The sequence below is a fragment of the Dendrobates tinctorius genome, unplaced genomic scaffold (assembly GCF_039654945.1).
Source record: "Dendrobates tinctorius isolate UK_male_01 unplaced genomic scaffold, ASM3965494v1 ptg000156l, whole genome shotgun sequence".
Lineage (NCBI taxonomy): Eukaryota > Metazoa > Chordata > Amphibia > Anura > Dendrobatidae > Dendrobates > Dendrobates tinctorius.
The window spans coordinates 20,972,363-21,000,062 of record NW_027361823.1 but is presented as its reverse complement, the minus strand read 5'-3'; the positions used below and the strand labels follow the sequence as shown (position 1 = coordinate 21,000,062).

Below are 27,700 nucleotides of genomic sequence, written 5' to 3'. Positions count from 1 at the left end.
CTTTTCATTACAAGCAGATCAGTGGGTGTTTGGATCCTGAGATCCCCATTGATTGCTCAGAAAAAATGTGAAGTGTATAGCTAAGGAGACGGGAGGGCACCGCTGCCGTCTGAATGCACGCAGACTGGAGTTCATCCTGTACACTTTGGTCTCTTGAGCGGTGCGCTTCTTTAATAATCGGTAGGGGGGTCTGGTCCACCAATCTACCGTACTTGCAAATAAAAAGAACACATTTGGATTGCATCTTATCTGATGAATACCATTACTTTCCTTTCAGGCATACTGCAGCATCCTGATGGTACGGTTTTAAAGCAATTACAGCCGCCACCACGTGGACCAAGAGAACTGGACTTCTATAACATGGTACATGATTTGTGTGTTTTGTGAAATGCCACTGTTGAAAGGTGTGGGCCACCATCTCTGTCTGCATTATGTATGTAATGCTTAATTTTTCTTCTGTTGGAGCTATGTGGTTCTTCTGCTACAGGTTACAGCTGTCTGGACCGGCTTTGGGGAGGTGTCAAATTTGACAATTGCCCAGGGCAGCCACCCTTTTGTGTGCCCCAGTGTTTCAAGCAGGAACAGCATTGATAATACAAGTTCTGTATTATCAATATATTTTCCGAGGTTAAGACTGCAAAAGGATCTTTGGTGGTATCATGGACATGTGACCATGCTGTCATCAAAGGTCCTTTACGCCATCATTTGGGATGCAGTTAGTTTAATTTTAGATTATTTTTTTTTTTTTTTTTTTACTATTTATATATTGCCAGTCTTCGAGATCAGAAGTTTTACACATAGCGATATCTCTATAACGTCACTGATTTTGTGACGTTATAGCGATATCGCTATGTGTGATACTTGCCTCCGACTGGCTCCATCGCTGATCGCGCGAGAATGTCCTGCTCCATTTCTCGTCGGGCGCTTCCTGCTGGCGCCGACGAGCGACGCGTGGAGGCGAGCGGGAGGACGTCAGGATCGCTGTGTGTGAAAGGTGAGTATCGTGTGCTGCATCGCTGTGAGGTCTGCCTGTGTGACAGCTCATTAGCGACCATTTAGCGATGCACCAGCGATCCTGACCGGGTCGTATCGCTGGTGCATCGCTAAATGTAAAGGGGCCTTTACCCTGCGGGAGGCTAGAGGAATTGAAGAGGAGACAGACTTGGTTGTGTGTGTGTATACATCTCTGCTGGAGACTCACAGCTCTTGTAAGATTCCTAATGCCATAAGTGGTTTGCTCTTTCTCCCAACAGTCCTGTTCTTGAAGATTGGCTGAACGATGCCATTCTTGATGAATCAGGACCAGGGCTGTGGAGTCGGAGTCGGTGCTCATTTTGGTGGAGTTGGAGTCGGTATAAAATGGACCGACTCCGACTCCTAAAATATATAATAAATTGGGTACAGTAATTCAATGCAGGATGTGCTGAATATGTTTTCATAGGAGTTTGGGAAAGTTATGAAATGTCCTATAAATGGCTGTTATATTCCTGATCTAAGGCTACATTCACACAGCGTTTTTCCTGTGTTTTTTGAGGATACGTTTTTCCGCTGCAAAAGCTGATCATCTTTTTAAAAAACTGCATCACCTGAAAGGTTTTTGAGCTCATAGATAATGTTTTCAATAGCAAAAGCAGATTAGAAATCTGCTCTATCTATCCATTTATCCTTATCTGTCTATCCATATCGTATCTGTACCAAAAAGAATGAAAACCGGGTAGTACACCAATATATATTCTGTTCTATCTAAATATCTTGATTATTGGATCATAAAAATGATTAAATGTCTGAGGTTCACATTGTACTACAATAAATTTTTCACTTAAATATAAGCAATATGTGTGGGAGTCAGAGTCGTGGAGTCGGCGTCTGAGTCGGTGTAAGGGAAATTGAGGAGTCGGAGTCGCAGGTTTGGGTTACCGACTCCACAGCCCTGATCAGGACCACTGTTGTCGGTGATCTGTTAGGCTTTCTTCACATGTCCGTTTTTTGTTTGTATGCGGTCCGTTTTTTAAGGCGGCGATTATGTTCACACACACCCGTTGTATTTAATGGTGGTGCGCACATGTCATGTTTTCCCACGGACCGTGTGTGAAAAACCCGTGTGTGTGTATATATATATATATATATATATATATATATATATATATATATATATATATATATATATATATATATATATATATATATATATATATTATTTTTTTTTTTTTTTTTTTTTCGCAGCACGGACAAAATGCATGCCACACACTGCACTAATGATATACGGATGACAATTTGCGCTGTTCCCAGGTGACGGTGGCTGAAGGCAGCTTTCATTGTCTCCTGCGCGTGCTGGAATCAGCATAACCAGGACATGGTTGTATTCATTTGGGAGTTGTATTCAGCAGCAACTGTGTAACTGATGTGTAAAATAAAGAATTAAATTAAAGCTGCGAGGGCTCCCTCGCAATTTTCATAACCAGCAGAGGGAAAGCCTACGGCTGGAGATTGATGTAAATAACCTGGAACAATATTCCATAAGGGTCCCAGGCTATTGACAGCTCACAGCTGTTTGCTTACCCTTTACTGGTAACTGGTAATGACTTGTTCATTATTTATTTCACCCGCTGTATATAAGAGAGATGACTAAAAATATTCCTTCAAATGAGGAAAGGGAAGGGTTAAGCAACTACAAAGGCCATGTATGGCCCTTTCCCTGTTATCCCTTTATGTCTCCCTATATAGTACGTATACTACCTCCTGATGAAGATGTCTGACACTTCATATGGTGATCACGGTAACAAAGCCTCACCTGTTTTCCGATGTACGTTCTGTCAGACACATGAGAGTAGGACTGCATGTTCTGACTACATAGATTTGTTTGTAGTCTGTTACCATGGAAGCAGGTCTGAATTGAAGCCGTAAAACCAAATAATTTCTCTTTTAAACTCTCGTATCTGCAATATTGCTAAGTTGTAATAGGTACCACGTTAGACTAAGGCCACGGGAACTTGGAATCCGTGTAAAATATTATTGGGTTGATCAGTCACTCTCGAAAGCCTCTGTCTGCTGGGGTGATGTCCCAGCTGATCTAGAGATATGTCTACTCGGGAATGCTGGTACAGTTGAGATGATTTGGGTAGTAGAGTGCAGGGATAACGGAGCCCATCCTATATGAAAAGATGTACGCCATCATTTGGGATGCAGTTAGTTTAATTTTAGATTTTTTTTTTTTTTTTTACTATTTATATATTGCCAGTCTTCGAGATCAGAAGTTTTTCCGTTGCTTCAAGGAATTCTCATCCTTGCTCGCTCTGTGATATTTCACTTTGTCTGAGCGCCGGCTATTGGCAGCAGTGTCTGATATTTTGAACCAGTGAACTTCACGTTTGCTCGATTACGGAATCATTAAGCGGAATGTTGACTTCACAGCTACTGTATGTCTGATGTTTTCTCTTGTCCCGAGGGGATAAAAGTAGAAGATCAGTCACTTTAACACTTCACAGATGAGTCTTCACTGCCAGAAATTACAGCGAAACAGCCAAATATATATACAGTATATATATATATTTTTTTTTTTGTTTGTTTCAGGTTTTCTCAAGTGACTGCACTGATCCTAAGCTGCATGACTTACAAATATTTTTACCGAAATATTTTGGCACATGGTCGCCCCCTGGATCTACTAATGGTATTATTTATTTTCCCATTTGTATTTTAATCACTAAATTTATTCAACTGTCTGCACACTCACTTCCCCATATGCCGCCCCTTGCAATTCATCTATTTATTAATGAATAGAAGCGGTTTGGTTTAAAAAAAAAAAAAAAAAAAAATCTTTCTCTTGCTCTGCTCTGTTTTGAGTATTATGTAGTATTGTTTCTAGCTATCACTAGTCTGCAAAAATATTAAGGAAATTAATATGATTGTTAATTAAAAAAAAGCTTAGTTTTTAAAGATGCTAAATTAGAGACAGTTTATCGAACAACCCCCTTTAACCATAAAGTAAGTATTCAAACACTCAATTTTGCTATACTGTATGCCAGAAAATTGGGTAAATTGGAGTTGAAATCTTCAGCTCGTAACTGGCTTAATTTCTGGTACTGACTCATGGGAAACTCAGATGCACAATTGAAATGATAAAGTCTTGATAAATTCTCTAAAAACCAACAAAAGGAAAACTGAAAGTTAAATGCCATAAAAGTACCAAATTTAAAAACTGACGCACCTCTCCCCCTTGGAAAAAGCTACACATGAAACGCACGTCGGGGCACCGCCACCATTCAGATAATGTGTTGGCATATCTCCTTTTCATGTTTCTTTTGCCATTGTACTCTACTTTTTGTTGGTGCTTCATACTTATTTACATCACTTGGTTGACCTGGCCACCTTTTTTTGTCACTAATATAGTACAAAACCCTCTTTTTAGGAGTTTATATGCACAGTTAGCTGTGGTTTGGAATCCTTGTTAATGTTAGTTAGCCGTTTATACCATTTTAGGAAGTTGTTTCAACTCCTACACAAAGACCTCTTTATTCATGCTTAGGCCTGTTTCATACCTCCGTCGTCGGCGGTCAGCTGAAATCCGCCAAAGGTTGAAAGAAACTGATCCGTCTCCGTTTAGCGATGTCGGATGACATCGGCCCACGTAGGAGAACGGATCTGTGGAGCGGCGTGATTTAAAGGGACCGCGGGAGGTCGGCGCTCGCTGGTGACGGTGGGAGCAATGGTCGGAGTTCGGGTGAGGGGAGAGAGAATATTTAGGGGCTCCTGGAACGGCATGTATGGGTTAATATGCTTCAATTCTGGGCATGCGCGGATCGAATTAGCGCTCCGTCAGAGAAAAAGAAAACGTTGCAGTGCCCCTCTCTGCCCGGGAGCCGCTAAATTCTTGGAGGATCCGTACAAAAATGGATGGGACGGACGACCGTCAGTCAGGATCCTCCAATAATCTAAGTCTATGGGGGGAGAAAACGGATCTGCCCCTTTTTTGGCTGATCCGTTTTTTAAAAAAATTGGCGGATTTTGACTAACGGGAAAAAACTGTGTGAAACAGGCCTTATATGTTGTATGGATTTAGATTCCTTTTCATAATCATTACCTGTAATTAGTGGCTCTCTTTTGCATTGTTTGTCCCCATTTTACTTTTTTTTTTTTAAATTGTTTAACCCCTTTCTGTCATGTGACGTACTATCCCGTCCATGTGCCCTGGGACTTAATTCCCTGGGACGGGACAGTACGTCACAGCGATCAGCGGCGCCCACGTGGTGAGCGCAGCTGATCGCGGCCGGGTGTCAGCTGATTATCACAGCTGACACCCGGCACAATGTGTCAGGGGCGTCACGGACCGCCTCTGACACGTTAACCCCTTGCACACCGCGATCAAACACTATCGCGGTGTACCGGGGGTTAAAGGGAAGCATCGGCAGGGAGGGGGCTCCCTCCGGGCTTCCCTGAGCCCCCCACAGCAGCGCAATGTGCAGCGCTGCTGTGGGGGGCTCTTTCCCTGCAGGTCCCCGGATCCAAGATGGCGACTGGGACCTTCGGGGGCCTGCAGGGAACAGGCTTCCTCAGTGCTTGCAAAGCGCAGGCAAGGTGGAAACCTGCACACTGCCTGTGACAGATTGCTGATCGGTGATGTGACAGATCAGCGATCTGTCACAGGACAGTGATGTCCCACCTGGGACAATGTAATAAAGTTAAAGTGTAAAAATAATTTTAAAAAAATCGCTAAAAAAAAAAAAAAAAAAAATTCCCTAATTCATTTTTTTTGGAAATAAAAAAACAAAAGTACACATATTTGGTATCGGCGCATCCGTAACGACCTGCCTTATAAAACTGTACCATTAGTTAACCCCTTTAGCGAACCCCTTAAATAATAAAAATAAAAAACGAAGCAAAAAATGATTTATCATACCGCCGAACAAAAAGTGCAATAACGCGCGATCAAAAAGGCGCATATAAATATGCATGGTACCGCTGAAAACGTCATCTTGTCCCACAAAAAAAACGAGCCGACACAGTGTCATCAGTGAAAAAATAAAAAAGTTATAGCTCGCAGAATAAAGCGATGCAAAAATAATTTTGTATATAAAATTGTTTAAATTGCATAAAACCGACAAAACATAAAAAAAAGACATAAATGAAGGTATCGCTGTAACCGTACTGACCCGAAGAGTAAAAGGGCTTTATCAATTTTACCGCATGCGGAACGGTGTTAACGCCCCCCCCCCCCCCTCCCCCCCAAAAAAAATTCATGAAACGCTGGTTTTTGTTCAGTGTCCCAAAAATCGGAATAAAAAGCGATCAAAAGATGTCACGTGCCCGAAAATGATACCAATAAAAACGTCAACTCGTCCCGCAAGAAATAAGACCTCACATGACTCGGTGGGTCAAAATATGGAAAAATTATAGCTCTCAATATGTGGTGATGCAAAAACTATTTTTACAATAAAAAGCGTCTTTTAGCGTGTGACAGCTGCCAAATATAAAAACCGCCATAAATAGTAAATCAAACCCCCCGTTATCACCCTCTTAGTTAGGGGTAAAAGAATAAAAAAAAAAAAATGTATTTTTTTCCATTTTCCCGTTAGGGCTAGGGCTGAGATTAGGGTTAGGGGTGTGATGGGGTTAGGGTTGGAGTTAAAATTGGGGGGTTTCCACTGTTTGGGCACATCAGGTGCTCTCCAAATGCAACATGGCGTCTGATCTCAATTCCAGCCAATTCTGCGTTGAAAAAGTCAAATGGTGCTCCTTCCCTTCCAAGCTCTGCCATGCGCCCAAACAGTGTTTTACCCCCACATATAGGGTATCAGCCTACTCAGGACAAATTGCAAAACAACTTTTGGGGTCCAATTTCTCCTGTTACCCTTAGGAAAATAAAAAATTGGGGGCAAAAATATCATTTTTGTGGGGGGAAAAAAAAAATAATTATTTTCACGCCCGGGCGTTATAAACTTCTGTAAAGCACTTGGGGGTTCAAAGTGCTCACCACACACTAGATAAGTTCCTTAGGGGGTTTAGTTTCCAAAATGGGGCCACTTGTGGGGGGTTCCCACTGTTTAGGTACATCAGGGGCTCTCCAAAAGCAACATGTCACCCGCAGACCATTCCATCAAAGTCTGCATTCCAAAACGTCACTACTTCCCTTCCGAGTCCCGACGTGTGCCCATTCAGTAGTTTTCTCCCACATATGGGGTATCAGCGTACTCAGGAGAAATTGGAAAACAACTTTTGGGATCCAATTTCTCCTGGTACCCTTGGGAAAATAAAAAAAAATTGGTGACTAAAAGATCATGTTTGTGGAAAAAATACCTTTTTTTTTTTTTTTATTTTCACACCCGGGCATTGTAAACTTCTGTGAAGCACTGGGGGGGTTCAAAGTGCTCACCACACAAATTGCTCAATAACTTTTAGGGTCCTGTTACCCTTGGGAAAATAAAAATTGGGGGTGAAAAGATCATTTTTTTTGTGGAAAAAATATGATTTTTTAATTGTACCGCTGTACGTTATAAACTTCTGTGAAGCCCTTGTTGGTTCAAAGTTCTCACCACATATCTAGGTAAGTTCCTTGTGGGGTCTAGTTTCCAAAATGGGGTCATTGTGGGGGGTTTCCACGGTTTAGGTACATCATGGGCTCTCCAAACGTGACATGGCGTCCGATCTGAATTCTAGCCAATTTTGCATTGAAAAAGTCAAATGGCGCTCCTTCCCTTCTGAGCTCTGCCATACGCTGAAACAGTGGTTTCCCCCCACATATCAGGCATCAGCGTACTCAGGACAAACTGCACAATAACTTTTGCAGTCCAACTTCTCCTGTTAGCCTTGGTAAAATAAAAAAAATTGAACCTGAAGTATTTTTTTTGTGAAAAAAGTTCAATGTTTTTTTTTTTTTTTTAAATATTCAAAACATTCCTGTGAAGCACCTGAAGGGTTAATAAACTTCTTGAATGTGGTTTTGAGCACCTTAAGGGGTGCAGTTTTTAGAATGGTGTCACTTTTGGGTATTTTCTATCATATAGACCCCTCAAAGTGGCTTCAAATGTGATGTGGTCCGTAAAAATAAAATGGTGTTGCAAAAATGAGATCGCTGGTCAACTTTTAACCCTTAACTTCCTAAGAAAATAAAATTTGGGTTCCAAAATTGTGCTGATGTAAAGTAAACATGTGGGAAATGTTAATTTTTTTTGTGTGCCGTATCTCTGTGATTTAAGGGCATAAAAATTCAAAGTTAGAAAATTGCAAAATTTTCAAAATTTTCGCCAAATTTCCGTTTTTTTCTCAAACGCAAGTTATATGAATGAAATTTTACCACTAGCATGAAGTACAATATGTTGCGAGAAAGCAATGTCAGAATTACCAGGATCCATGGAAGCGTGCCAGAGTTATTACCTCATAAAGGCACAGTGGTCAGAATTGTAAAAATTGGCCCGGTCATGAACGTGCAAACCACCCTTGGAGGTTAAGGGGTAAATATATTTTGCTCAATAAATGTGGTACTTTTTATGGCATTTAGCTTTGTTTTCCTTTTGTTGGTTTATATTGATTTTGGGAAGCTGCTGCTGTTTTCCCAGTTGTGCAGTTTGCTCTGCTATGATACACCCTGTGCCAAGAGGTGGGAGAGCATGTTAGCCGTGGGCTATGTATTGCTGGGTCAGTGTCCAAAGCCAACTATCTAAGGCCTCATTCAGACGTTCATTTTTTACATACATGTTCTATCTGTGTTTTTTCATGTATAGAGCACATACCCATGAGTCTTTGGGGTGGTGGTGGTGGTTTTTCTCCCTACCACAACATCACGGATGAAAATTACTGATACAAGTCTATGGGTTCACTAAAACCATGGACGGCACACAGATGGCATCAGTCTGCCTTTAGTGGGTTGTGTGTGACTAACATTACAAAGCTTCTATCATTTACCCATATGTAAAAATCGCTGATGAAACTGATGGTAAAGGCTGACACTTAGATATCAATGAGGCCTAAAGAAGTTTCACACGCTTTACAAAATAATTTGCATTTAGAAGCAAAAAAGTTGGTGTATCATAATAAAGTTGTGTATTTTGATTTTAGATCTTTATTTAAAACTGGAAGATGTAACCCGAAAATTTAACAAACCATGTATCATGGATGTAAAAATAGGCCAAAAGAGTTATGATCCGCACGCATCAGCCGAGAAGATCCAGCAGCAGATCAGCAAGTACCCTTTGATGGAAGAAATTGGCTTTTTGGTTTTAGGCATGAGGGTAAGAACGTTTCTTTCCAGTATGTTTTGTGGGAGAATGAAACTTGCCACAATGCTTGTTATTAAACCAGTTTGCACCAAAATATTTTCTTTGAACCGATCCTTTCCACGTTCTTGATCCATTCCTGAACTTCACATTGTAGCCTCCAATTCTGGAGGAGTTAAGGTTGTCAGCATTCTAGCAGCGGCCTCCGGTGGCTCCCGTCCTATTTCCCGCCACAGCGGTGTTCAGTACAGGTCATTGAACTCTATGAAGACCTCTCGGAGGCTGACAATGTAATCACCAGTATAGCCGAGCACAAATACGGAATGTCCTGTTATACGTGTTTTTTTTTTTTTGTCTAGAATGCAAATGTTCAAAGAATAAAATATGCAAAAATGAGATTTCTCTAGTGCAGTTTGCTCAGTAAAGGCACCCACTGTAGAGTATATAACATGCGTCACATTTGGTGCCATCCATAGCCACCTACTTCCACATTGGTGTGAGCAATGCCGATAATGTTACAACCACTATACACCATCGGCAGATATTGCGCTCATGTCCTGTTCATTAGAACAATCCCTGTCGACTGAGCGTAGGTGATAATATCATCGGCACTGCTTATTTCTCATCTCAGCGTCTCTAGACGTCGCCCCTTTAAGATGGCAGATTCACTTTTATTTCTGATTAGTAGACCTGGTGTTGAAAGTGGAAGTGATGCAGCCCTCCTCCTCTTCTGGCGCTTTGGCCCTGTCGCTGACCAGTCCCTTGTCGATCTCCACTTCCTGCTGCAGTGACGGCCAACTGACTAGGAATGTGGAACCATCTTGCGCTACTGGCTAAGCGGTCACTTTCTTTTTGTCTAGGGGTGGGGGGCTGGGTTGCATTGAAACGGGATCGTCAGGAATCACTGAGAACTTATTTTTTTCCTCTTAACGGTAGAGATAAATGCATAAACTAGGCATGTTTCTGGCTGTCTGGAAGTGATTTAGGTTAAATGCTGCTAATGGAGCTCATTACCCCTTATCCCTCACACAAAGCCTTTACACCTACTGTTCTAAATCCTGATTTGAGTATTGGAACGCAGTCAAACATAATAAGCCTGCGGGGAACTAATTTTCCTTGGAGAAAAAAAAAATCACCCGATCCTTTTCGATGAGTCACGTTGTCCGGGCCAGGCTTATCTGCTGAAGTTAATAATTTTTTTTTTTTAAATTCCATGATGTGTGAAAATGGAATCTGTAGGCCAAATGGAACTTTGTCCCGATGCAGATTAAGCTTAATGTTTTGTCAGGAGTTTGTCAGCACGCCACTGGAATGGGAAAGCAGCCGGTATCTGTCCTGGTTTTCTGTAATAAAGCTTGTAAGTGCAGGACCCCACACATCCAAAACTAGTGGTTTCATTCCTCTGCTTTAACCACTTCATGACCTCCATTTTTGTTCCCTAACTGCTTGGGTGGGTTCGGAAAGTATTCAGACCCCTTTAAATTTTTCACTCTGTTTCATTGCAGCCATTTGGTAAAGGCAAAAATTTTTTTTTTTTTTATTCATGTACACTCTGTACCCCATCTTGACTGGAAAAAAACAGAAATGTAGAAATTTTTGCTAAGTTACTACAAAAAAACAAAACAAGTATCACATGGACATAAGTATTCAGACCCTTTGCTCAGTATTGAGTAGTAGCACCCTTTTCAGCTAGTACAGCCATGAGTCGTCTTGGGAATGATGCAACAAGTTTTTTACACCTGGATTTGGGTATCCTCTGCTGTCCTTCCTTGCAGATCCTCTCCAGTTCCGTCAGGTTGGATGATGAACTGTGGTGCACAGCCATTTTCAGGTCTCTCCAGAGATGCTCAATTGGGTTTATATCAGGTCTCTGGCTGGGCCAGTCAAGAATGGTCAGAGTTGTTCTGAAGCCACTCCTGTTGTGAGTTCATTTTTCCCTTCACCATTGAGGTCTGATGAACTCCCTCCTCTGGTGAAGGAAGGTAGTGAGACTGATTACCAAACACCTGGGCAGCTAGATGATAACTGGGTGGCTGGAATTGAGGACTGGATATAAGGCTGCCGACGCCCTTCTTCCTGGCTGGTGATTTTCCTGCTGGATTCTTGGAGACCAGTCTGATTCCTGCGTCTCAAAGCTAAGTTTTTCTGCTCTGCTTTGTACTCCAGTTTTGTTTTTGTTTTGCCTTGTTTTTTGGGAGTTCTGCCATCCCCGGCCGGGGGTGAGCTGAGTTCCATTTTTGTCTCTGATCTGTTGATCTTTTGCTTGGTCTTCAGAATATACCTGAGTGCTGATATAGTCTTTTGAAGCCTAGCGACTTCAGGGCCTATTTTTCATATCAGTCGGTTGGCTCATTTTGATAGGGTTTTTGCGGATGGCAGACAGCAGCTTTCCTATCCTGTCCTATGTAGTTAGCTTGGGCCCCATCATTTGCTCAACCTATCTTTCTATCTGTGTTAGTGTTTTCATCTTGCTTCACCGTCATTATATGTTGGGGGCTGCCTATTGCTTTGGGGTCTGCTCTGGGGCAGTTTAGTTTTTCCCCTTTCTGTCTTTAGGCTATGTAGCTCTCCGGCTGTGATCGAGGGGTCTAGGGCACCGTAGGAACTTCCCACGGCTACTGCTAGTTGTTGTGGATAGGTTCAGGGGTCTGCAATCTGATAGCTGCCAACCTCTCTGGTTTTTCTGGACTTAGCTGGTATTTTGTTTTTTCCTCCTTCGGTGACTCATCATAACACACTCCTTTGTTATTTTAGCTGTGTGCTTAGGGTCATTGTCTTGTTGGAAGGTGAACCTTTGGCTAAGTCTGAAGTCCAGAGCACTTGGCAGAGGTTTTCATCTGGGATATCTCTGTACTTGGCCACATTCATGTTTCCTTCAATTGCAACCAGTCGTCCTGTCTCTGCAGCTGAAAAACACCCCCATAGCATGATGCTGCCTCCACCATGTTTCACTGTTGGGATTGTATTGGGCAGGTGATGAGCAGTGCCTGGTTTTCTCCACACATACCGCTTAGAATTATCACCAAAAAGTTCTATCTCTGTCTCATCAGACAAGAGAATCTTATTTCTCGTAGTCTGGGAGTCCTTCATGTGTTTTTTTTAGCAACTCTGTGCGGCTTTCATATGTCTGGCACTGAGGAGAGCTTTGCGTCAGACCACTCTGCCATAAAGGCCCAACTGGTGGAGGGCTGAAGTTGTCAGCAGAAGGACTGGGCTAGTGATAACTTTCTTGCGCTGGGTCCAGAACTGTTGGGGCTGGCTCCTCTTTTGTCCCGGGGAAAGTTTAAAGAACTGGACCAACCTTTGCACTTGGCAGCAGGGGGCGTGTCTGATGCTAAAAAGCAAAAGCATGCGCGGAAACAGGCAGACTTGGTGGGAACTGACAGTGCGCAGCAGGGGGAGGTGAGTGCTCCTTCCCTTGAGCACCGTAGCAGAGCAGGCCCGTGCTCCAGCATCCCCGCTGCCGCCCGCAGAGACTGTGTACAGAGATATAGCGTTTGCACGTTGGCCCCCGCAATGCAAGGTGCCAAACGCTCCAGGCTCGCGAGTACCGCGTGCGTGCCGCCTAAGAGGTGCCGGGTGTGTGACCGTGAACTGAATCCTGACCCCCCCACCCCACCCCCGGTGCATTTGTTGGGTTCTGACATTGCTGTGGCCTGTGCCTTACCCTCCACAGCACCCGCTGGACTGACAATCCCGCATGAAACATCAGAGACTCACTGCTGCCGGGAGGACGCAGCACATCGTCTTCAGGACTACACCAGATTAACCCCGCGCTGAACCATTGTTGGCGCCAACGGTTATTTCATGGACTCTACAGTCTGGAAGTCGTCGGATTGGTTAAGTTATACCTTAAGAACTGCCACCGTCATTTTCCCCTGCATTTTTCCAAATTGCATACCCTTTATTACATACTACCGGCATTATCCCTGGTTAACTCTTTATCTCCCTGCGTGGAGTACAAATTTGTTAAAGTAAAATACGTTAGAGCAAGGGTTATCTACTGTCCGTCACTGCATCCCGCAACCTGCTCACACAGTGTTAGTTGACTTTGTGGAACTTTCTCCCATCTCCCTACTGCATCTGTGGAGCTCAGCCACAGTGATCTTGGGGTTCTTCTTTACCTCTCTCCACAAGTCTCTTCTCCCATGATTGCTCAGTTTGGCTGGACTGCCAGGTCTAATTATCCTACTGGTGGTCCCAAACTTCTTCCATTTAAGGATTATAGTGGCCACTGTGCTCTTAGGAACCGTGAGTACTGCAGAAACACTTCTGTAACCTTGGCCAGATCTGTGCCTTGCCACAATTTTGTCTGAGCGCCTTGGCCAGTTCCTTTAACCTCATGATTCTCATTTGGTCTGACATGCTCTGTCAGCTGTGAGGTCTTAGGGCCCCGTCACACACAGCGAGATCGCTAGCGAGATTGCTGATGTGTCACAACATCAGCGATCTCTCCAGCTATCTCGCTGTGTGTGACATCCATCAGCGACCGGCCCCCCCCGCCGGGTATCGCTGATCGTGCAGGATCGTCCTGGGCCATTTTTTTGATCGTTGGTCTCCCACTGGCCAGCACGCGTCGCTGCGTGTGGCAGCGGGAGACCAACGATCAGCGACGCTGCACGCTGGTATCTAGGGTAAACAGCGGGTAACTAAGAGCCGCGCGGCTCTTGGATAGCCGCTCTTTACCCTAATGCCAGCTTGCTCGCTGATCCTGATCGCTGGTGAGTCTAACTATGTCCCAGCGATCCCATCCATGTCGGATCGTTGGTGGGATCCCTGGGACATTATTGTGTGTAACGGGGCCTTTATATAGACAGGTGTGTGCCTTTACAAATCAAGTCCTATCAGTTTAAATAAACACAGCTGGACTCCAATGAAGGAGTAGAACCATCTCAAGGAGGATCACAAGGAAATGGACAGCATGTGACTTTAATATGAGTGTCTGAGCAAAAGGTCTGAATATTTGTGACCATGTGATAGTTCAGTTTTTATTTTTTAATAAACATGCAAAAATTTCTACATTTGTCTTTTTTTTTTTTTTTTTTTCAGTCAAGATACCCCCAGTGTGTACATTAATGAGTAAAAAGAACTTTTTTGCATTTGCCAAATGGCTGCAATGAAGCAGAGTGAAAAATTTAAAGGGGTCTGAATACTTTCCAAACGCACTATATGAGTGAGAAATAGCTGGTCAACTTTTAACCCTTTTAATTTCCTAGCAAAAAAAAAAATTGCTGATGTAAAGTAGACATGTGGGAAATGTTGTTAGACTTGTACTTGAGTGAGGGTCCCAGAAGACTGAGAGGAAGCGGTGGTTCACAGGAGGCTGTACCTGGCTGCTGCGGCTAAAGCCTGTGCCCGCTGCTAAAGAGAAATGAATATTCACTGCTCTTTAATAGCGGGCACACATGATCGTCCTGCCGTTGATGGCATCTGAACAAGACGCTGCGAGGGAGCGTATGGATGGTAAGTAGGATGGTTTGTTTATTATTTTTTTTTTTTTTTTTTAATGTTTCTCCATTAGACAATGTGCACACCAGGATGGAGATGGCTGGGCCAATGCACATCAGGCTTATACTCAAGTCAACAAGTTTTCCCAGTTTTTGTGGTAAAATTGGGTGCCTCGGTTTATACAGTGAGTCTCTGAATTAGTGGAATCCGTTGAAGCGTTCCAGCGTTATAACCTCAGTGACAGTGGTCATAATTGTAAAATTTGGCTTGGCCGTCAAGGTCAAAATTTACTGTCATTAATGGGTTAATCTATTTCCTCCCCATGTTGTTTTTACATCATAGTGCGGATATATGGGACTGGCTAGGCAGTTGTAGACTGCCTCCTAACAATGCGCATCTCTAACAGCAGCAACTGAAATTCGATCAGATTATGGCATTTAATGAGTTAACAGCTGCAATCAATCAAATGACAGTGACCCCTAAATTGGGCAATTCTCTGTCTGTTCTAGAGCCCATCTGCCTCCCTGCAATGCAACTGCTGAAGGCCGTTGTACCTGCCTGTACTCCCTGACCGTATTTGGAACTATATACTGAAATATCTCCCGCATTCTGTAGAAGCAATTAAACCATTGCCAGGTCGAGTCCCACACAGAGTAAAAAAGTATTAAGTAGGAATAATAAATATATATTTTCATAATTTTTTTTTTTTCTATTACTCCAATTCTCTCTTCTGTCCAGTTGAAAATAAAGACCATTTTTTTTAAATGTAGAAATCCTTGACGTATTTAAATTCACATACAGGTTATGTTAAGGGGTGTGTTTTTAGTATTGCCATAATCTTACAAACAAGGGGAATCGTGTTGCCAATTAATCTTTACAACATGATTAACACCATATTCATGAAACCCAGAAACTTTACAGAATTCAACTGACAAAATTGCGCGCTTTTTTTTTTTTTCTCTCTCTCCTCCTCTCAATTACTTCATTTATATGGCAAAATCAGTAGTTTCAATCAAAACCTCATTGGGCAGTACATTTTGTTCCCACATTTAAAAGGATTTTCCACTACTCGGACAGGCTGTTTCCCTCTTGTATAACACCCATGCCTACCTCAGGCGTCGTTCTAGTGATGGTTTCACTCTCCTCGTCTTTGGACAATCCACATACGTCCAGAGGAAGTGAGAGCTGGTGTGTGAGAGTGGGGGAAGTGAAGCCTAGTTCTTATTGGCCCCAGGGATTAAGTGACATAAGTCATGCTATCCCTGGGAGAGACTGAAACGGCACTGGTACCGGAGGCGGGTATAAGTTATTCATTTACAGGGGGGAAACTGAGATGGAGAAGGGGTTTAATCTGTATGTAGTGTGTCCATCTTTAACCAGTACTGTATTGTTTACATGGGTTCTCTGCTTGGAGGGTGTGGGGAGCTCTTATCTATATAAGTATATTAAGACACTCCTTTTTAATGTTGTTTTTTTTTTTTTTTTCCTGCAGTATTTGTTTTGTGGCGTGTAGCAGCGTAATAGAACGACTCCGTAAACTGACAGTATTTACTCTTTTTGTAAGGAGAGCTATATGGCGTGTGTTTATAGGCAGCATATGGAAACCATATTCACTGACTACGAGTCTGTCAGATGTAGCAAAGTACAGCACTCCTACTATTTCCAGAAGTCTCATAGACAATGAAGAGGAGATTGAGCTCGCGCGCCTCCATTGTGATTGCCAGGGTCCAACTGATAAGTTAGCTGTTATCCTGAAGATGGGAATGCTTCGTGGAAAAGGCCACGTGCTTGTGTGAACACTGACCGTGCGCTAATATGTGTTTATTATTGACTGATGGATATATAATACTAGATGGTGGCCCGATTCTAACGCATTGGGTATTCTAGATAATAACCTTTTTTTAATTATTTTTTTTTTTTTTTCTCACCTTCCGACGGCCCCCGATCTCCTCTCCACGCTCCCGGCATCTTCCAGTCCCAGTAATGCTTAGCCCGAAGGACTAGAGATGACTTCACTCTCGTGAGAACGCAACGTCATCAGTGGTCTTTTGCGCAAAGCATTACTGGGACCAGAAGATGCCGGGCGCATGGTGAGAGGAGGGAAAGAGTCTGGGGGCCGTCGAAAGGTGAGTATATCACAATTTTTTATTTTAATTCTATCTTTTACAGGTTTATGGTACCCAGGGCCTGGAGGAGAGTCTCCTCTCCTCCGGACCCTGGGTACTATCCGCACATTGAGCGCTGCGCCGGTCATCTCCCGGCTGTGTCGCCGCTGATATCCGTGCGGCAGGAAATGACCCGCGGCAACCGTTGGGAGATCCGCGGCGGTGGCGTGCGTCGTTCGAATTCCGCGCCAATTCGCGTCCGGACTGCGCCTGTCGCTGACTGGTCGCGCCTGGCCGGGCGCAACCAATCAGCATCGCGGGATTTCCGTTAGACAGAATTAGAAGATTAATGTTGCAGTGAATTTTGATCCATAAAAATTATTGTAATTTCTGCAGGGTGTGAACTTTGCATGTTACTGACACTAAAGCGACTGTCACCGGACAGCCGCTCCCACCTTGCCCTCTCTCTTGCATTTTAAAGATTGGCACAGGACATTGCTGCACATGGCCATTTGCCTAATGTCTGTCTGGTCATATTTTTCTAAGCTGTATATCTTGGCAGTGCAGCCTGAAAAAATGTAAGAAAATTTCAATTTTTTTTTTTCCTTCCCTTAACCTTCTTTCCTTCAGTCTAGTACAAGCTTGGGGTTATATGAATTCTGAGCCTGATCTGGTGCCTCGGTGTGCCCGTGTGCATAGCATTTCCCCTAATGTAAGCACTCTGGCTTGGAATGATTGGAAGATTAGACGACTTGGCCCTTTTACTCCCACGACTGACGGGATTTCCAGGCTTTCTGGAGATTTCTGGCGAGTGCGCACTATGTAGCTGGAGACTCTCGACTTTTAATTGGAAAGGAGGCTTCACATTAAACAGATTACATCTGACTGTCAAGTGTTTGATCACAGGGGAAGGCGTATTCTGTGATCGCAGGGGACGCACAAGCTTAGATAAACACGTCGGCATTAAGAGCCATCGCAGCCCTTTAATCAAACGGACGCCTTATGAATCTGATTAGGAGCTTGGACGTGACGGACTCAGAATTTTGTTTGAAATGTTTTTCGTGATTTATTTCAATAGAAATTCTTCACTTTATTAGTGTCAGATTGTCCCCCAGCTTTCCTGGGGTTGGGGGCTATAATCTATCTTGTATACAAGCATCTTTATTTATAATCTGCCAGATTGGTGTATGGTGACACCCCCCCCCCCAAACACATGTTTGTGCAGCAGGGGCCGAAAGGGAACTGGTCAGCAGTATTTTGCCATATAATCTGAGTGCAGCATGACGTAAGGGACAGAGACACTGATTCCAGTGATGTATCACTTTTTCAGAAAATCCTTATTTGTCTGATGTAGAAGAGTTGACCCGTCTGGGCTGTGTATAACCCGGTCCACACCACTGGCTGCTTGCTGGCAATGCGCAGTGTACACAGGAAGCTGTCATCAGAGGTGGGGGGCGGGGGTTACACAAAACAGCTGGACTGACCTGCCCTGAGATGTAGTCCTGTAGTGTTAAGGGGGCTTTACACATAGCGATATCGCTAGCAATATCGCTAAAGCGTCACCGATTTTGTGACGCAACAGCGATATTGCTAGCGATATCGCTACATGTGATACTTACGTCCGACCGGCTCCCCCGCTGGCTATCGCTGATCGCGCGAGATCGGCCTGGTCCATTTCTCGTCATCGGCTTTCTGCTGGCGACGCGGGTGGAGGACGTCATCATCGCCGCGTCTGAAAGGTAAGTAACAACTGCTACTGCGTCGCTACATCGCTGGTGAGATCTGTCTGTGTGGCAGCTCACTAGCGATCATTTAGCGATGCACCAGTGATCCTGACCGGGTCGTATCGTGGTCGGGATCGCTGGTGCATCGCTAAATGTAAAGGGGCCTTTAGTCTCCTGCTGATTAAACACTGATTTGTATTGACACTACAACACGCATCCTAATGATTGACACATCCCTGGAATTGGACTCTTGAGTCCTCTATTATGCTGCTTTCGGATTAAATTGTAAAAACCTGCTGACAGATTCCCTTTTTAAAGGAATAGCGGTCATCAAGCAACCATTATGTGGCAATCTACCTGTGGTCTGAGATGTGCCAGTACTGCCCGGGTCCTTCTTATCTCATTTTTAAAGAGCAGGCGATTGAAATTTCATTTTTTTTTTTTTTTTTTCTTTTTAAAAAGGGAACCTGTGAGCAGTTTTGGCCAACATAAGATGCGGCCATCACCTTTCGGGGCTTATCTACAGCATTCTATAATGCAATGTGGTTGCATACATAGCTGCAAGTTTAGTAGCCACATCGTGGAGGGGAGGGTTGGACATATCTCTGCCTTTGGCAACTGTATAGTGCAAGTGGCGCATCACTGGAATCAGGCTTTATGTCCCCACATTGTGCTGCTTTCAGATAACATAGCCAAAAATGCTTCTGTAAGTAGTGCCACACAGCGCCCTTATTGAATACTGAAATATGCCAACTGCCGTGACGAGGAGTTCTGGAAACGTAGCCTAAGTGTATATGCACATGATCCGTAAGCGCTGCAGGTTAGACGCTGCGTACTTGTGCAGCGTTCAACCCGCAGCGTCCAGATGTTGCAGCATAGTGGAGGGGATTTCCAGAAATCCTATTCTCACTATGCGTAGTGTACGCAAAAAGCTGCCAGTCAGCAGTGGGGGTGATCAAATCTTTATCAACAGGAGTTTATCAGAACAACAGCAAGCAGCCCAGTAAGAGACACTGGAATCAGGGTCTGTGTCTCTACATGATGCTGCCTAGTGACAGCTATATAATGTTTAATGGGAATAAACGAGTGTTAAATAACTGCCAGAATCCATCTCCCTGTTTTCCTGCTGTTATCCTTTGGTATCCAGAACATAAGTGTCTTCATAGATTTGTCCAGTAGATGGCAGTGTTGTCCCACACATGTCTATTGTGTCCTCTATGACAATTTTTCTTTTTTATGAAAATTACATAGCACATATATTTTTTGCATTGGCCCAAACACCAGGTCCATCTTTTAAATAATGTTCCAAAATGGTCTTCCAATGTTCCCAGAACAAATCGTGTCCTTGTTACTTTGGAGAGCATAGCGTTTTTCTCTGCCTTTTCACATGGCGGTTGTGTGCTGATGTCCTAACCTGGATTTTATTTTTTTCCTTCTTTCCTTGTTCTGTATTACTTGCAATAGATTTATCACATGGATTCTGACAGCTTTGAGACTCAAAACCAGCATTATGGACGGAGCCAGACAAAAGACACAATAAAGCAGGGTGAGTAGCGTCCAGATTGTGAGAGCGCACAGCGGACAGCGCCAATGTGAACGGACCTGTAACCGAACATTAGGCACACGCTTTATCTCCATCCATTAGGGATCTCCAAAAGGCGCCCAGGAGTTTAGCCACTGATCATTACTCCTTGCTAGGCCTTATTATACGCCCGAGGAACTATTCAGTATTGCTCTCCATGAAAGAACAACTTTTGTGATTTTTGCAGCACTTTGATCCGTATTATTCTGCTTCACCCAGAATGACCAAGCTACCAAAGTCTGCGCCTGCGGACTTAGCACTCGATTACCATTCTATCTGCTAGCTGTGTCTCCAGCTTCCACATTTAAAGGGTTTTTTCCAGAACTGAGATAACGGTCACCCGTTAGCATAGTTCATCAATATCAGATCGGTGGTGGTCTGACACCCAGCACCCCCACCATCAGCTGATGGAGAGGCTGCAGAAAACCCTGTATGGAGCAAGGACTCCACAGCGCTGGGCAGTGGCTCCTGTTAGGTACTTCACCTCCACTTCCATTAAAGTCCTGGCATAATTTACAGATTATTATGGACGCGTACGGGATCAAATTCTATAGTGTGATCTTTGCGTCTTCCCATCTACCCAATGCTGATTGCAGATTATATGGTAAGAATATCTGCTGCTTTTAATATTGACTGTGTGCGGAGTTCTTGGTTTCAGTTCTTGCCGTCAATGTTTAATCAATTTAAATAAGCGATGGATGGGGAGGAAGCTGTAATGCGGACCTCTGATGAGGCAGATTTGTTACTACTGTTAGACAATGTCCCAAAGCTGTAGCCACTTAATAACCTATTTTCTACTGCTGCTCCATTAGCACTTAATTAACACTGAAGTTTACATTGATGGCGCTCCGTTTTTGAAGAGTGGGTTCCTGATACCTGTATCTCCCACCTACTTCTACAATGAAAAGGGCAGCGATGTTCCAGCTGCAGCTCCTTCTCTGCAGCTCCTTCTCTGCAGCTCCTTCTCTGCAGCACATGGTAGTGGGCTAAGCTGCAGCACCGCTGTTCTCAATGTCGGCGGTGGCCAGATGTGCTCAGATGTGGATATGCACAGCTCTGTCAACTGCATAGTGGCCACAGTGTGGTACTTCACATCTTTTGTCCATTCAGATACATATGAATATACATAGAGGCAGATGTGCTGTGGCCATTGTATAGTTGATGGAGCTGTGCAGCTCTGCAACTGATCATATCCTGCTGGCATAAAGTTAGCTGATCAGCAGGGGTTGGCGGGTGTCGCTCCCACCCAATCTTAGATATTGATGACTTGGCCTGGTTGGCAGCAGCAGCACCAATAATTATTTTACTTATTTTTTTTCTTTTTCTTTTTTTTTTAATTTAGGTCTATCCAGATTCTTCCACAATGGCTGTTATCTGAGAAAAGACGCGGTGTCCGCCTGCCTCCATAAGGTGCAGCACATTCTGCAATGGTTTGAGGATCAGGACACGCTGCACTTTTATGCAAGCTCGCTGCTCTTTGTGTATGACGGTTCTTGCCCACAGTTGGCAGTTGATGGAAAAGTCCACGAGAAGAAAGGCTGCACCACTGAGCTGCTCCCAGAGGACGAGGTAACGGAGTGTAACAATAACATCAGCATAATGAGTTCTATGGAGAATGGGAAAAGCGAGGAACTGGCCGAGAAGAAACACTGTAAAATCTATGCCGTGCACAAAAAGACGTATCCTAAAAGGCTGCACAGCGAAGCCTTTATGGAAGAAGACACAACCCTGAAAAATCAAAATCGTGCTCCACAGGAGCATTTAAATGGAAACCACCTCACTAAACTTGAAAGTGTACTTTGCCACGTCTCTGCAGATACAAGGGATAGCGCACAAGTCGACGTGAGGATGATTGATTTTGCTCACGTCTTTCCTAGTGACGGCCAAGACCTTGGGTATATCTATGGATTGAAGAACTTGATCGCCGTCTTGCAGAGTATTTTAAACGAATAGATTTTACGTGATTCTTATTGAGAACCAATGACCAGATAATCAAGAACTTACCTTCAAGAATATTTGCACTTGTAATTGTGGTAACTTTTTTGTTTTTTCTTTTTCCTTTTCCCCTTTTTTATCGTGGTTCTTCATTCTTTTGTTTTTCATCTCGGTGGGAGGGGTATACCTTTTTGTTCTAATATTTACTCAGGAAAACTGAAGTGATATGTAGGCATTAGAGAAATTATGGAGGGTGAGCAAACTGGATAAGGTTCTTCTCAGTGATTGGTTGATGATGATTGGAAGAGGAGGTGTTGGTGCTATGGTGGAAACTCCTGCAGTTTTGGACAGGTTCTTGTTAAAATTGGGACCATTCTTCTAAGACCGTATATTGTATATGGGGAGTCTCTATGTAAAGGAAACCGTGCCTTCCTACAGAGATCACTATGGTCTTCTTCTGGTCTTGGAGAAAAATATTCTACCTGAATGGAAAAGTAGAATAGTTTAACTAAAATGCATCCTCCTTGATACTGAGCCATTTATCCATGTATGTTTAACCCCAATTTAATGGTTTACAAAGATTAAAACTGGAAATGCCTATGGTAGATGGATGTATATACGTAAATGTACTAAATTATTAGATGTCGTCTATGGGAAGAACCCATCTTGTTAATTTGGCCTGAGTGCCCTTACGAACTCGTCATAATTGATACTACTTTAGAAATGTGACTAATGGCTTCAAAGTAAAAGACGGTGTCTAGGCCTTGACTAGTAAATCGTCCTTCCGTGAAGGCATCCATCGCGTGTTGATGAGGGGCCTAGCGGAAACTAATTTGAGGGGCGTAAAAGTAGTAAGATATGGAGAGATGGTGAAAGGAAACTTGGAGCAGTAGCTTCGGTGTACGAAAGATGAAATGGAAGAAGGCGTTATTCTTGAGTTGATGTGGTGTATCTCACTATTCATTGGTTTCTTCCACCAATTAGTCCCCGAAACCTGCAGAACGGGATGCATGGTCTGTTCACCTGCATCAGCGTGATGCCCAGGAAGCTTTATGTTCTCCCATGTTCCAATATAATCTTGTTCTCTGAATATCTGTAATGAAAATGAGCGCTTTCTTCTATATCCATAAAATATTCAATCCGAATATTGAATTACCACTGTGAGCAGTGTCATTCCTATTACTAGACCGATCATATGCTGCTTGGTTACAAGAGAAGATTTCTACCTCTCTAAGGAAATGAACCCTAACTTTTTATTGCTGCACCGGGAAATTCTACAATTGCTCTGTGAGATATATATTTTTTTCCCTTTGCAAATCTTCAATCTGATTTTTGCCTGCTGGTTTCATTTTGTTCGTTTTTGATGTGCACCTTAGCGGCAGCATAAAATTGGAAGGCAAACGTGTGCCTCCCAAATCTCCTATCCTGATTGATTTCTAGATGTATTTACCTGCGATGTCTCATAGTGAACTGTATTTTATTTTTATTTTTATTTTTTTATTTTTGTATTATTGCACTGCTCAGTCTTTAAGATGGGTAGATTCTGCTGAACTGGTCACTTCATTTCCATCATCCATGTCCCATGCGGCAGGATGGACGATTACCTTATAGAATGTGCTGTAACCTTTTTATCTGCAGGTTGACGGTATAGAATGAAATGACTGTAAGCTGCCAGTAAAGCACATGCATAAGTTTTGGGATCCATTTTAAATGGTACAATATTACCTCTGAATGGGGAGTAAAATGCACCCTAGTCTTAGTGATTGACACCACTATATCCCTAATTGGAATATATAATTTCTGCCACTGCTTCAGTCTCTCTTCCATGCTTCTCAGGCTGATTTATATTGTTAATTTGCTGAGACTGGAGGAGGGGGTCCATTTCAGGGGTACCCTCCAAACCCATTAAAATGAGGGGTCGGGCCATTGTGGCAGCACCCTCTCTATTTCTCTGGGAGCTCGCTGCTGGTGTTTTTTTTTTTTTTCTTTAATGGACTAGACAGTTTTGCGTAGGTATTTAACTGGAACCTACCACCTGATTCTTCATGTGCTTAAACCACAGGAAGCATGAATCAGAGCCTGGTAGCACAATTGCAACCAGGAAAGGGTGTGTTGTGTTTTTTATTTTTTTTCCTGTAAAGATCTGGGCACTACTGGGAGCGATGAGACTAGTTTGGCTCTGCTCTCGGCCATCTCTTCCCCGTGCTGCTGCAGGTGATGGGCAGCACTCTTCCTATGCGCACACAAGGGAGAGTCTTGTCAATCGTCTGCAGGAATGCTGGGCAGAGCCGGCCAGGGGCAGAGCCAGACAAGTCTATTCTGTGGTCAACAACCAGATCTTAAAGCGCATTTTTTTTCACAAATGACTGAGCATTTCACTGATGTTTCTTTATTTTGCCTGGCTGCATTTGTAGAGCCCGGATCTGTTTTAATGCATCACACTGTTTGACCAGTACAAATCGGATGACTGGTGCTCTTTGTGTATGCCGCGGATTGATTATGGTTTGTAATACATTAGTGCTTTCATCTCATTACTTATTTCTACATTAATTTATGCTGCTGTGATTTAAACCTTGAGGCATTTCGCCATGCTTCACTTCAGGATTAGTAATGTATTTAAAGTGGTACCTGCCATTTCTTGGCAATGATGGAAGGTTGCCTCTGCTTCTTGTACCGTGATATAGAGCATTCTGGATCTTTGTGGAGAAGCAATCATGGGAGCAGGCTCAGTTGTTAAGACCTCTGTAATGATCATTGAAAAATCAATGATTTTATCTTTAAAGGAACGTTCCAAGCAGGGCTGTGGAGTCGGTAAGCCAAACCTCCGACTCCTCAATTTATGACGCTGACTTCGACTCTACCAAAATAGGCGCCAACTCCACTACTCCGACTCCACAGCCCTGCCAGGACTGTGGAGTCGGTAAGCCAAACCACCGACTCCTCAATTTCCTTGATGCTGAGTCCATAACCCTGGTTCCAAGTATTTCTTGGACAACTGTATACCTAGGGCAAAGCTTAGGGAGGTTGTACGTGACCGTTCTGGTGTCGTTCAAGTTCCTTCCTGTACTAGGTATAGCATGGTACGTAAGATAAAATGTCAGCTCAGAGCACATAAAAAGAAAACCAAGCCCTCACTCTAGTTTACCTTCTCTTACTAAGCTTATATTCTCATGAGAATTCCATTTTGTGTAAGCAATAAAGCTTAAGAAACAAAAAACTTGGTTAAAGGCCCGGTGTAAAGCGCTGGAGAGAAAGGGGAAAAAACAACTATTTGAGTGTTATTCTTAAAAACTGAAGCGATCTTACATGGGCACGTTATAGGATTGCGGCTTCCCTGTGCTCCAACATATGGAATCCTTTTGTTGGCTGGCTGCTCCCGTTTCCACACATGAAGGGATTGGACAAGAATTTTGAGACTGGCTGGGAGTGGATTGATCCACTGATTGGTTTTCCGATTGTTAACGGCAATACATGCTTAATGGTTGCAACATTGTGATAAATCGGAATATAAATTGACCTATATACTAGTTTTTATACACAAGACGTGTCCCATTCTTGGTGCCTGCAAATGTCCCTAAAGTGTCAGTTTATTTTGCACTCTATCCATTACCCTTGTTCCACCACCCATTCTGAACTTGCACTAAGTTACAGTCTCCAAAACTAATTCTAACTATATAGGATTTTTTTTTATATCCATTCTATTCTTTTGTGTTGGATTTTTACTTTAACATGTCCTGATTTTTCTTTGAAGGCAGGGGAATTCTGGTTCTGAAATGACAGGGTCTTCTGTAGCAAAATAGTACGTGTCCATAGCAATATCTGAGCGTTTGGGGATTGATTCTACCCCCCCCCCCCCCCATTCTGCACTGGGATGAGTCAACTGGGTGAAGGGACAAAAGCTTTGAGCTATAAGGCCTGTAGAACCCAGGTATCTTAGTTGGCTAATAATGGAGGTGCCATGTATAACTAATAGAAATGGTGTACAATATGGTACCGTGTTAGCCAGAAAAATCGATGTAAATACTTGTCCCCAAAAAAATTGACAAAAGTATTCAAGGAGTGATACCTTTGTTGGCTAATCAGAGAAATTACATTTGCAAGCTTTCAGAGCTCAAAAGGCCCCTTCATCAGGCTATATTACAAGTGAATATTCACTTGTAAAAATGCCTGATGAAGGGGCCTTTTGAGCTCTGAAAGCTTGCAAATGTAATTTCTCTGGTTAGCCAATAAAGGTATCACTCCTTGAATATTTTTGTCAATTTTTGTTTTGGGGCTTAAGTATTTACATTAATAAAAATGTTAAATTTGGAGGCTGTGCATTGTCTTGGATTATAGATGGAGAACCCTACCTAACCTGTGTGTGTGGACCATTTTCAACTAACCAAGGAAAGGCACAGTGATTTATTTTTTTTTCCACCAGATAATCTGGTGAAGGTCAGTGACCAATGTTGCTCGTCCGAGGCAGAAACAACGGCTGTGCCATCATAAAGGTAATAAAAGTTACTCTACCTGCAAAGGAAAACTGTTTTGTTTCCTTTTACTCTGCAAGCAATATAGACACCTAAACTGTTAGCAAAACTCAATGTTCGCTAATGTGGTCTGAAATAATTGCATGAACTTTATAGACCCATTTTGCTTGTGGCTCTTGTGTCCCTAGTAGCATTTTCTGTGCTTTGACGGTCCTGAAATTTTGCAGTGAACATTGATTTTTTTTTTTTTTTTTTTTTTTGACCTCTCTTCAATCTGAATTTGCTCTACGATACTGTGCAGAGCTGTTTTGTCATAGAAGTTTAGTATTCGTTCCATCTTTCTGATAGAGAAATTCAAATTCCCAGGATCAACATGGATGAAGGGGTTAACAGAGCGACAATTGGTAGCCATTCTAATTCTAGGATATCTGGTAACTTTACTTGTATGCTGTCCTTTTTGATTCCTCCTGAATTTTGGATTCAAGTAATGTCTGAGGTTCTGGTGGTTTTCTAGAATTTTATGAAGTGCTGACAGTTGTATGTGAAAGACTGATCGCCCCTTTGCCCCTCTCCTTTAGTCAGTAGGTCATCAAGCTCCTGGCTGCTGGCCGCTTTCAGTTCTGGCTCTCTTGGATGGATGGTATCACAAAGCATGTGCTGGCTCACATTCTGTCAATGTGCACACGCTCAAGACCTTCCAGTGAATTGTGCCTAGGTATAAGAAGAATGGAAATATAGAGACTTGTGATAATGTATTATCAGAGCATGCTCGGGTTTTATCAGAGCATCCGTCTAGTTCTCGTATATTATGTTTGAGTCCCTGTGGCTGCATGATTTGCCTGAACAAGTGGGGATTTGTAACGGTACCCTTACATTTAGCAACGCACCAACGATCCCGACAACGATACGACCTAGTAAGGATCGGTGGTGCGTCGCTAGTAAGCTGTCACAGGCAGATTTACCCAACGATGCAGCAGCAATCCGTATAACGACCTCGGCGGTCATTGGGACCTTGTCACACAGCAGCGATTCTGACTCCCGCCTGCGTCCCTGATTTGAGTGGCTAACGAGGTCGCTCATCGGTGTCAAACACAGCGATGCGCGCTGGCCAGCGTGACACCAGGGATCAAAAAATGGCCCAGGGCATTCGAGCACGATCAGTGACATCGCAGCGGGGGCCCGGTCTCTGCCAAGTGTCACACGTAGCGAGATCGCTGGGGAGGTCGCTGTT

The 27,700-nt window shown here is 43.3% G+C and overlaps 1 protein-coding gene across 1 annotated transcript in view; it reads left to right on the top strand.

The window, feature by feature from the left end:
- Positions 1–24,005, top strand: part of IPMK (inositol polyphosphate multikinase) — a 45,839-nt gene extending 21,834 nt beyond the window's left edge. Inside the window, exons 2-6 of the mRNA XM_073548248.1 lie at positions 278–363; positions 3,571–3,667; positions 9,049–9,221; positions 19,948–20,029; positions 21,408–24,005. Of these exons, the coding sequence (XP_073404349.1) occupies positions 278–363; positions 3,571–3,667; positions 9,049–9,221; positions 19,948–20,029; positions 21,408–22,018 (1,049 nt within the window). The 3' untranslated portion in view covers positions 22,019–24,005. The remainder of the gene's footprint in view (positions 1–277; positions 364–3,570; positions 3,668–9,048; positions 9,222–19,947; positions 20,030–21,407) is intronic.
- Positions 24,006–27,700: the final 3,695 nt, after the last annotated feature.